Source organism: Hyperolius riggenbachi, chromosome 5 (genome assembly GCF_040937935.1).
Source record: "Hyperolius riggenbachi isolate aHypRig1 chromosome 5, aHypRig1.pri, whole genome shotgun sequence".
In the NCBI taxonomy this organism is placed as follows: Eukaryota; Metazoa; Chordata; class Amphibia; order Anura; family Hyperoliidae; genus Hyperolius; species Hyperolius riggenbachi.
In genome coordinates, this window is record NC_090650.1 from 4,589,499 (window position 1) to 4,601,701 (window position 12,203).

Consider the following 12,203-nt stretch of genomic DNA (forward strand, 5'->3'; position numbering starts at 1 on the left):
GTGTGTATTATGTACTGTGCTGTGTATTATTGGACTGTGCTGCTATGTATAATGTGAGCAGGTTTCTGCAGGCAGCCCATTACACCAGCATTTCCTGGATTGTTTGTGTATCTGACGTGTTTGTTTTATACATAAACAGGAATGATCTCTATCTATCTATCTATCTATCTATCTATCTATCTATCTATCTATCTATCTATCTATCTATCTATCTATCTATCTATCTATCTATCTATCTATCTATCTATCTATCTATCCTCCTGTCTTCATATCCTCTGCACCGTTTTGTTAGACACATATGTAGTGCACACTATACCCCATGTATATGCTGATAATCAGTAGAGATAAGGTATAGATCAGCAGAGGATGACTTTATGTCCCTGCTAAACCCACAGAAGCATGTGGTGTGTAATCTCTGTATATATACAGTATATGATGTGTGTGTGTGTATATGTATGTGTGTGTGTGTGTGTATTGTGTGCATATATATTGTATCATACAAGTAGTTATGCCCAGACACAGTGCTGGTGGTTGGATACTGGCATCTCATGTGTTGCCAGCCCCCTGCCATGGATATGTTATATTATAGAGTATTGTGTGATGTGTGTGTATATATATTGTACTGTTTATGCTGCTAGCATGTTTAATTGTAGCTGTAAATGTACTGTATTGTTAATTGTTGTCAGTATATGTAATTGTAGCCGTGTGTGTAACACGTACAATTATTGTTGTTATTGTACTTTGCTCAAGCCATGTGTACCACAAGCAATTCCCAGTACGGCTTCACCGTACTTGGCAAATAAATACTTCTTGATTCTTGATATAGATATATATATATATATATATATAGTCTGTGTGTGTCTATATGTACTGTACATGTAGTGTGTGTGTCTATATGTACTGTACATGTAGTGTGTGTGCCTATATATACATTGTATATGTAGTGTGTGATATTTGTGTGCAGTTCTGCCCAGACACAGCGGTGGTGGTGGTGGTGTAGTGGCATCTCGTGTGTTGCCGGCCCCCTGCCATGGATATGTTATATTATCAGGTATTTGGCTCAGTCACATGACTTCTATAGCTGGAGTTTAGGCGATGCTTTCGTGGTGGAGTTTGGCAGCGACAGACATTAACCCTTTGCTCCCCAGTAGCCCCCCCCCCAGTAATTGTGTCATTATGGGGGCTGCCTACCTGGGCAGGTGTGATAGGAGGATACTGGTGACACGCAGGACTGGGACCGCCTCATTAGCCAGGCCCCTCCCCCGGGACGCGTCACAGCGCCATGGGATATCACTCCGCCAGTATATAGATGTATTTTTGGCCGCCTCTGTTCGCGGTTTCTTCAGAATTATTGATTCTGGGATTGAGTTTCACAATTCTATACTCCCTGGCTGCAAACACTGGAGACGTTATGGGCAACCTCATGCAGGGACTATAGACGCTCGCTGTCGGGTATAGACGACCGCAATCGCATATAGACGTCCGCAATCGCATATAGACGTCCGCAAACGCATATAGACGTCCGCAATCGCATCTAGATGTCCGCAATCTCAGATGTCCGACGTCCGCAATCTCATATAGATGTCCGCAATCGCATATAGACGACCAAAATCGCATGTAGACGTCCGCAATCTCATATAGATGCCCGCAATCGCATATAGATGTCCGCAATCGCATATAGATGTCCGCAATCTCAGATGTCTGCAATCGCATATAGATGTCCGCAATCGCATATAGATGTCTGCAATCGCATATAGATGTCTGCAATCGCATATAGATGTCCGCAATCTCAGATGTCTGCAATCGCATATGCAATCTGCAATCGCATATAGATGTCCGCAATCGCATATAGACGTCCGCAATCGCATATAGATGTCCGCAATCGCATATAGATGTCCGCAATCGCATATAGATGTCCGCAATCTCATATAGACGTCCGCAATCGCATATAGATGTCCGCAATCTCAGATGTCCGCAATCGCATATAGACGTCCGCAATCTCATATAGACGTCCGCAATCGCATATAGATGTCCGCAATCTCATATAGACGTCCGCAATCGCATATAGATGTCCGCAATCTCAGATGTCCGCAATCTCATATAGACGTCCGCAATCTCAGATGTCCGCAATCGCATATAGATGTCCGCAATCTCAGATGTTCGCAATCGCATATAGACGTTCGCAATCTCATATAAACGTCCGCAATCGCATATAGACGTCCGCAATCGCATATAGACGTCCGTAATCGTTCACTCATGGTGCGGGGTGTACAGACCATTACTTTCATGTCGAGCCTGGAATATCTTGCTCATCATGCTAATCCTCTCACTCATACAGCATCCCTGACGTGAGAGGGGTATGGAGGCTGCAATATTGATTTCCTTTTACACAATGCAGATTGCTTGGCTGTCCTTTGCCTCTTATGGTACATACACACGGGGCAAAACTGTCGCCACAAACACGTGGCACACGCACGTTGCAGCGACAGGTCCCCCGTGTGTATGACGCGCACGCCACGAACCGTCGCTAGTCAGAGCTGTCGCCAGGCGATTGGTGTGGCCAATTGCTGGCAACAGCTGTCGCCGCAACTTCGCCGCAACTGTTGCTAGACCGCCACGCGTACTGCGTGTGTATGCGGACCAGCGACAGAAACCCATACACAATGCACGGAGCTTCCGGCAGGGGGGGGGCTGGGGGAGGAACCTTCGGTGACAGCTTCCGGCGCATCTCTGTCCCTCTGTGCGCCGTGTGTACGGCTGCAGCGCAGAGGGACCTGGCGAAGAGCTGTCGCTGCTTTTTTTTGTCTCTTGTGAGACATTTGTGCCTTGTGTGTACGAGGCCTAATGCTCTTACCCAGAGCCCCTGAACAAGCATGCAGATCAGGTGAATGAAGCGTGAATGGAGATGCATGCTTGTTTTAGGCATGTGATTCAGACACTACTGCAGCAACTGGGTATTGTTTAACAGGAAATAAATATGGCAGACTCCATATCCGTCTCATACATACACACATGCAATAATTGTTGTCTAAATTGGCTGATAACGACCAATTCAGACGTCAGTTGTTAACGCATGTATTGTGTGTACATTCTCGCCATCCGTCCCTTCAAGATCCAGCATGTTGGACCCTTAGCGACCTCCGACCCCCAAGCATGACAGATTGCAAAGTTATGTATGGTCTACCCGACCGCAGGAAGTGGTTCCATTCTGCACCGATTGCCGTCCTTCCGCCCCCTCCATACTACAGAACGCCTGAGGCTAGGGGTGTGTCTATACAGCACCGGCCCCGAATTTCTCCTCCTAGGGATCGTTTCCCAGTCCCCGATGGGCAACAGTGATTGCATGTGTGTGCTTAGCATTACTTGTTAAGCCCGTAGACCAGGCACTGAGGTTGTCCCGCTGAGCGTGTGGCCAGTGTGGACCTTTCCTAGCGGATGCGGCAGACCTGGGCTCCCGTCTGTTTATTGTAGGGCAGGAGAGGGAGGCCAGTTCCTCCTAGACGGAGGCATCAGCCCTTTAGCTAAACACGTCGTTATTTAATTATTTACAGTTTAGAGAGTCTGGAATCGGTCCTGATGCTTCGAGGCCTCGTATTATATCAGCACTGCGGAGGAGCCCTTTATGGCTTAATCTCCAGCACGATATAATTCCACACGTGCAAATCCACGAGGATGTTATCCAACTGCAGCCGCAGAGTCGCTGGGAGGCTGTGTTACTGGGCCACCTTGTCGCTGGGCCACCGTACCGCTGGGTCGGGTTCTCTTGTCCTGGTCTGGGAATGAGCCGTCTGCTGGGTCGGGTTCTCTTGTCCTGGTCTGGAAATGAGCCCTCTGCTGGGTCGGGTTCTCTTGTCCTGGTCTGGAAATGAGCCCTCTGCTGGGTCAGGTTCTCTTGTCTTGGTCTGGGAATGAGCCCTCTGCTGGGTCAGGTTCTCTTGTCTTGGTCTGGAAATGAGCCCTCTGCTGGGTCGGGTTCTCTTGTCCTGGTCTGGGAATGAGCCCTCTGCTGGGGCGGGTTCTCTTGTCCTGGTCTGGGAATGAGTCCTCTGCTGGGTCGGGTTCTCTTGTCCTGGTCTGGGAATAAGTCCTCTGCTGGGTCGGGTTCTCTTGTCTTGGTCTGGGAATGAGCCCTCTGCTGGGTCGGGTTCTCTTGTCTTGGTCTGGGAATGAGCCCTCTGCTGGGTCGGGTTCTCTTGTCCTGGTCTGGGAATGAGCCCTCTGCTGGGTCGGGTTCTCTTGTCCTGGTCTGGGAATGAGCCCTCTGCTGGGTCGGGTTCTCTTGTCCTGGTCTGGAAATGAGCCCTCTGCTGGGTCGGGTTCTCTTGTCCTGGTCTGGGAATGAGCCGTCTGCTGGGTCGGGTTCTCTTGTCCTGGTCTGGAAATGAGCCCTCTGCTGGGTCGGGTTCTCTTGTCCTGGTCTGGAAATGAGCCGTCTGCTGGGTCGGGTTCTCTTGTCCTGGTCTGGGAATGAGCCGTCTGCTGGGTCGGGTTCTCTTGTCCTGGAATGCTAGTTGGCTTTCCCAGTGTGTATCGCCCTAAAAACCACTTATCCTCACCTCCTTTGGGACGTGTTTGGTGGACTGGGGGGGAAACAGCAACCGATTTGGCAATCTCTTGCTTTTCGCTGCTCATTTTGAGAAGCTCATGGGATGGCTAGGCAGACAACAGATCATTAGATTGGGAAAGATCGGAATTTGATGTCTAAACCTAGATTTAGCCTAAGGAAATGCCCCTGTAAACGGCACATACACATGCAACATCACTGTCCCCTGACATTACATGGCCCGAGGCTTACAGACGTGCCGCTTGCCTGCAGGCCAGCAATGTGTTCTGTTGCTACGTGGAGGGGGTGGAGGGCTGAGGGAGCGGCAAGGCTGTGACATCACATGGCAGCCGGGTAAGTGGGGAGGACAATGCTCTCGGCCGTAGCTCGGCCCCCAGGATGGTCCAGAGGGGTCTGGGACTGCCGTATACATGCTGGATGCTCGGCAGAGGTGGTCATTACCCGCCACCTCAGCTGAGTGAGTTGCAGCTTCACAAAAATAAATGCCTTCGGAAAAAACACAAAACACAAAGAGTGATCGCTGTGTACTGTGAAGCCTGGCGGTGGTGAATTAAGATCCCTGCCTGGGTGGCCTATCAGCTAAGTGAAGTGTAAGTGAGCTCAGCCAAATGGGGTTGTAATAAAGCTAAAGTTAGAGGAATATGAACGCTGGCACCGCTGCTATTAATTTCCTTCCTCTCCCTTTAATGGTGATCACTCACAAGCATTATCCACCGGTTTGATTTTATAAACAGAATATTTGAATTTGAATGACGTTTCAGTGTGATGCTGTGAACAGGGGAAGCGTGTGCAATCCTGGGGGCTGCTGGGGAGAGCTGATGTCTTCTCTATTAAAGGGCACCTCAAGTGACAGGGATATGGTGGCTGCCATATGTATTTCCTGTTAAACAATACCAGTTGCCTGGCTGTACTGCTGATCTCTCTGGCTGCAGTAGTGGCTGAATCACACACCTGGAACAAGCATGCAGCTAATCCAGTCCCACTTCAGTCAGAGTACCTGATCTGCTGCATGCTTGTTCAGGGGCTGTGGCTAAATGTATTAGAGGCAGAGGATCAGCAGGACAGCCAGGCAATCTGTATTGTTTAAAAGGAAATATGGCAGCCTCCATATACTTCTTCCTTTCAGCTGTCCTTTAAAGCCAATCAATTTATTGTGTTTTTCACGCCTTATGCCAGGTACACACCATACAATATTCTGGCAGATTTACCTATCAGATTGATTATTTCCAACATGTCTGATCTGAATTTCAATTGTTTGAGTTTCTGTGTTTTTTTTTTTTTAAATCCTTTTTTCGATTTTTTTTTTTAAATCGATTTTTATAGAACTAAACAAAAATCGATCGAAAAAAATGATCAAAGAAACTTAAAAAAATTGAGATCTAAATTGAGATCGGACAAGTTGGGAATAATCGATCTAGCAGGTAAATCTGCCAGAAAATTGTATGGTGTGTATCTGGCATTAAAGCGGACCTGCACTCTGACCTCCTCTCTGCTCTTAAAGATAAGCAACAGCATAATAACATTTAAACAAAAACATTTCTTTGTTACTCCTGCAATAAATCCGCACTGTTTCTATCCCCTGCTTTCATGGAAGCAGACATATTGTTAACATCCTGTGCTTTCAAATGAGCTTATCTGCCATCTCTGCCATAGCAGTCAGGTGACACAGGGGAGAGATCAAATTACAACTCGTGATTAGTCACAGATGAGGGGGAACTAGGCCTCTTTTCTATGGACTGTTGATAGGCAGTGAAATGCCACTCAAACTCTCACAACTACTCACTGCTGCCTGTGCAAGAGTTCAGGTCCACTATAAATGGATCCTTGTATTAGGCAGGTACGCAGTGCATATGGGAGATAGTCTAGGATGGCCTCTGTGGACATGGCAGTGATATGCAGATTACTTTGTTTGTAACGTGTTTTGCTTCTGAGTGGTAATTGGAGTGCAATCGAAATATAATCACTGTGTAGTTTTTACAGCGTGGAACGTCATATAAGTCAGACGAATGTATGGGTACTTTGCTCTGTGTGTGTTTTATGGCCCAGCTAGGCTGAGCTGCAGTAGCTTTGCTGCCCTTCAAACTCTGCTTTTTACAAGGTCGTAACACGTTACTCCTAAAGCCTGTGTCTGTTCTGCTGTGTGAGAAGCACCTTATAAAACCGCAAATACGCTGTCATTAACGAAATAAGCAGCTGCACAGTGTACCTGCCTCGATAAACTGCTTACCATGTCTCTCTTGTCTCTGCCACAGGTTGTCTACATCTAAGGCAAAACCAGAGTCATGTGATCGACCAGCGGAACCTCCAGAAGCCTTCAGTCAACGAGATTGCCAGAAAACGGTTTCTCGGGCATCATGTACATCGCGATATCCTGCTGAGATGAACATGATGAAGACAGAAGCTCCAGCGGAGCGCTCGAACCTGCGGAGTGCCTCCCCGCACCGGAACGCCTACCGAACGGAGTTCCAGGCGATCAAGAGCACCTTTGACAAACCAAAAGCCGATGGGGAGGAGAAATCGAAAGGGGACGGAGATGTTCCGCAAACGCAGCAGACCCGGGGGCGCCGGTACGGCTCCAACGTCAACCGGATCAAAAACTTGTTCATGCAGATGGGGATGGAGCCCACCGAGAATAATGGAGTACAGCCGAGGAGGTCCAAAGCCACACCGGCGTCTCCACCGAGGAGGCCGAAGCAGCCCAAAGAATTTGTGGAAAAGAAAGAAGTACCGGACGTTAAATTGAAGGCAACCCTCTCTGACAGGATTAGCCGCTTTGACACTTTAGATGGACCTTCTTTTTCCAAGTTTACAGAGACTCGAAAGTTGTTTGAACACAGTTCCAATGACTCTGGCCACCCCGGCCGCTATTCTTCCAGAAAGGAAAGACAGCGGTCTAGTGAACTCTCAGATGATGGTCGCGGGAGCAAGTCAAACCGGGGCAGCAGTGACTCTCTGGACAGCCTCAGTTCCAGGACCGAAGCCTTGTCGCCTACCGTCAGTCAGCTCAGTGCTGTGTTTGAGGGCAACGACACCCTAAATTCCAACAACCTGGAGAAGAAAGAGAATGATGAAGGGTATTCCGTAACCGGTCACTACCCGATGAACATCACAACTTCTTCTGTTAACGATTTTGAAGGCTATGGTCACTCGAAGGATTTGAATTCTTGGTCGCCAACACAGGAGACCGACACGGACGCAGAAATCGCTCAGATGAATAGACCGTCGTCCAGAGAAGATGGCCTCATCACCATCAAAGAGGTAAAAAGAGAAAGCGTTGGCTGCAGTACATCAAACGATCACCTAGTGCTCCACAACGATCTGACGGAGGGGACCAATGATGGACTGCATGCGAGACACGCGGCCAAGAAAGGCGACCACGCCACGCAGCATAATGACTTTTCGGAAAACTTTACAAATTCGTTCGATAGGACTAAATCGGTAGGGTCACCGACAGCCTTTGAAAAAAATGAAATGGTCAACCGGTCGTCCCCTTCTCCAACGTCCCTCGACGTCGGGACCAGCATAACCAGCGACTTGAATAGCTTGTCCACCCTCCAGACGTACGACCAGTCTAACTATAATGTGTACAGAGTGCGCTCCCGGTACAATGCGGAGTGGGAGGAGACTGAAGCTGGGGATGATGATGATGACAGTGATGAAAATAAGTCTTATGAGCCAGACATGGAGTTTTTTGAGGTTCCGGGATTACCGGAGGAAGAGGAGGTTCCACCTCAGAGGAAGATTAAATTCAGCAAAGCGCCAATCAAAGTAAGTTTATCATAATTACATCATTTTATATTAGTTACATCAGTTACACCAGTTTATCATAGTTACATCAGTTTATATTAGTTACATACTTAGTTTGGTTGTAGAAGACATCCGTCCATCGAGTTCAACCAGAAAATATTGTACAACCCTGTCCTGCCCCCTCCCACATCTCAGTGATCCAGAGGTAGGCGAAATACCCTTAAAGTGCGCATAGGTCTAGCGATATAGCGGTATGGGCTATCGACCAAGAGACAGATCTCTCTCTGATTGGAGGAAGACCTGTGACCTGCCCATACAGTGCAGGCTGATTCCCGATTGATTTCAGAATAAAATTTATCTGGAATTGTCTTAGCTACAGCTCCTCCTCGCCTGCCTTGCTGCCCCCCCATGTAAAATGTCTCCTCTGGTGCCCGTGCAATGTATATACTCACCTTCCGCTGGTGTGACTCCCTGCATCAACTACCATCAGCGATGCACAACGATCTGACAGAGGCATGGGCTGGGGTATGCTGGGGCACTGCCCCACTGCCCCCCCCCCCCAAGGAACTACTGGGCCCCTCCTCCTGCTCAATAACCTACAGTTAACTGTTTCCAGGCCCCAGCAGCATACAGTGAACAGGATGGGGTCTGTAAAAATACTCTCCATGTTTCTCTCCCTCCTGTCTCTTCCCCCTCTCCTTGTTTATAGAGTCGTCAGACACAGGCTGGGGGCTGGAATGATTTGTCTGTGATCTGTCCACACAGGAGCAGCTTGCTAGCAACTAAGGATTAAAGCATGCCAGCCAACTAGCCAAATACATCTGTAGGGAACTGGTCTTCAATAATAGTACCATCATTTGGGTCTTATCATTGCTGAACTAGTTTCCTTAATGTTGTCACCTGAGTTCGGCAAAAAAATCTAAAGCTTGCAAAGCAAAGATTGATTCTGATCACCGAAATGGGCCCCCCAGCCAGACATTGTGCCCTCCAAAAATTTCAAGCTGGAGCAGGCACTGGACAGAGGGGACCGATGACTGCATGCGGGTCCATTTGATGTTAATCCTTTTCTGTGTACTTACCATAAACGCTGTATTAATGTTGAAATACAGTGATTAAAAACAAACTTAAGGTGGCCATACACTGGTCGATTTGCCATCAGATTCGACCAACAGATTGATCCCTCTCTAATGGAATCTGATCAGAGAGGGATCGTATGGCTGCCTTTACTGCAAACAGATTGTGAATCGATTTCAGCCTGAAACCGATCACAATCTGTGGAGCTGCCGTAGAGCTGTAGTAGAGGGCGCTCTACTGTTTAAACTTCCTGCCGGGACAGGAAGTTCTGTGTAGCTGCGAACCCAGCGTGGAAAGAAGACAGCGGAACAGGTAATGTATACCCGCTGTATTGCGCCGGTCGTCGGGCATTCGAACGCCGCTATCGACGCACTCCCGACCCGCGGCGATCGAGAAAAATCTTCCGCACGGATGGATCGACGGGAACGATCGATTTTGGACGGAAATCGATTGTTCTGTCAGCGGTGTGCGCGGCAATTTCACAACCGATTTGATTACTGTGATCGAATCGGCCGTATATCGGCGGGAAAATCGTTAGGTGTATGGGGCCCCTTGAGGCAGAAATATAAACTTAAAAAAACAGGTTTCTATATCCTGCAAGGCCAGAATGTTTTCTCTGGTTGCTGAAGACTTCTGGTTAACGGAGTTCCAGATAACGAGGTTTTCTGTATTTATATGCTCAGTTATGAAGGTCAGATTGTACTTGAGGTTCAGATGAAATAAGATAGCAACTAGGCAATGCTTTTTGTAATCGTTCTATTACTTGTATGCAGCTTGGATATGGCCCAGTCATACGCGGGATCATTGTAAAAATATTGTAGATTTCTTTACATATTGTGAACGTTTTTCACGGTAGATGAAGAGCAATCTCTCTGCAGAGTCTCTGTATATTTAGCCCATAAATACTCTGAACCACATTTTGTATATAGTCACCCTATGTTTATTAATGTCATATATTCGCACTCTATTAGTATTACGATTATTTATATTCCATAGGGACCTATGCTTCAAAACAATGTTTATCTAACCAGCAGTGCGATTGCAGTATTTGCCAGTAGGGGGCAGTCTGAGAATGTGTGCAGGTAGCAGGCTCCTCCTCTATCGCCATGCTGGCATTTGTAGTGCACCAGTCTGGATGTTTAGCAATTATCTAATGTAATATAAACGCTTAGGCCCCATTCACACTTAGGCCCAGTGCACACTGAGCGGTATTAGGTGCGATCCGCCTGTAAATACGCTTGGCTAATGTATTTCAATGGGACGGTGCACACCGGCGGTTTGAGGTTTGTAGCAAAGTGCAAACGCGCCTCCTGCTGCATGTTTGCGGTTTGCAGAGGCGTTTCTGCCTCAAAGTATAGAAAAAAACGCACACCGCTCTGAAAAACACCAGATCAGAGCAGTTTTCCAGGCGTTTTTCTTACAGAAGCTGTTCAGTAACAGCTTTACTGTAACAAAATATGTGTAATCTGCTTCACAAAAACGCTCCAAAAACCGCTAGGTATGTTTAGAAGTCCGCTCTATACATGCCTAGAATGGCTCTGAAATCAGCTCCCAAAACCGCTAGCACATTGCGGATCTGCTAGCGGTTTTGGTGTGCACTGCAAAATGCCGGAGATTTTTGCCAGCGTTTTGCAGGAGTGATTTTTCTGTGATTTCACGCGGAAAAATCACTGAACACTGCGGCGATTTTGCTGCGATTGTGTTTAGCGCTTCTACAGCACTGAAACGCGATCGCCGGGAAATCGCCTGAAAATGGTGCAGGCGACGCATTTGCGTTTTGCATTTTTTGGGCGATTTGCGGCAATTAGCGCAAATCCCCCAAGTAAGATTGGGCCCATAGGGTTTTATTACGCTAGCGCTTTTAAAAAGCGTTAGCGTTTGAGCGTTTTGCCAAAATCGCGGCAAAACACTCTAGTGTGAATGGGGTCTTATCATGGTTTTATATTCCATTCATCCACATGTAGAAGCTTTGAGGACCACCCTGTCTGTCTGATCACATTCACCACAATCATAGTTTTAGAACAAATATTGTAAAGTCATCTTACTTTTCCTAATGTACTCTTTTTGTTGCGTGAACATTTCTCTTGCTACTCCTACATTCCTATCACACAGTCACCCGCTTGTAATCGGAGCATGTCTAAGGAAAGACTGAGGATCTGGAGAGTGGATTATGTGATGGGGAAGGTGGATCCAGGGAAGGAGAGAGGACGGTGAGAAGTCTTGTGTAGGAGAGTTTGAGGAGGTGGTTGTGATGGAGGAGAAGGTCATATGAAGTTGTGTTGTGAGCTTGAAGAAGTCTTCATCGGTTGGAGTTGGAAGTTGGATCTGGGTTCTTTGGGGTTCAGTTATTTGGCGTTGGAAAGACTTTGAAGGACAGGACAGAATTGAAAGCATACATGAAATGAAACGTTTAGATAAAATTACCGGTAGATACATTGGTAGTGGCAAGCCGTGAATACTCAAGAGGCTTCCCTGATCCCTCTCGAGCCCACCGTTCCTGCACCGGGACCCTCCAAACATATTTCACAAGAGCTTGGTGAATATGTTTCCCCGTGGCCGAGTGCGTCTCTAATGGGCATGGGTGAGTATAGTCTCTAATGGGCATGGGTGAGTATAGTCTCTAAGGCCCCGTTCACACTTGCGTTTTTGCAAAAAAACGGAACACATGTCCGGATCTGTTCCATGCGTATCCGGACCGGATGCGTACGGTTGCACTCAGGATCTGGTCCAGATCCGTTCCGTTTGCATCCGGTTTTTCATCAGTAGGTGATATCCGGATCCGTTTTTAAAGGGATACAGACTATATAAATTCTTGGGG

General features: G+C 47.5%; 1 protein-coding gene across 6 annotated transcripts in view; it reads left to right on the forward strand.

The window, feature by feature from the left end:
• The window catches only part of PPP1R9A (protein phosphatase 1 regulatory subunit 9A), a 200,541-nt gene that overhangs the window by 3,717 nt on the left and 184,621 nt on the right, over window positions 1-12,203 (forward strand). For all 6 annotated transcript variants that reach the window (XM_068235034.1, XM_068235033.1, XM_068235035.1 and 3 more), the window contains exon 2: window positions 6,817-8,332. In XM_068235034.1, the coding sequence (XP_068091135.1) occupies window positions 6,944-8,332 (1,389 nt within the window). In that variant the 5' untranslated portion in view covers window positions 6,817-6,943. The remainder of the gene's footprint in view (window positions 1-6,816; window positions 8,333-12,203) is intronic.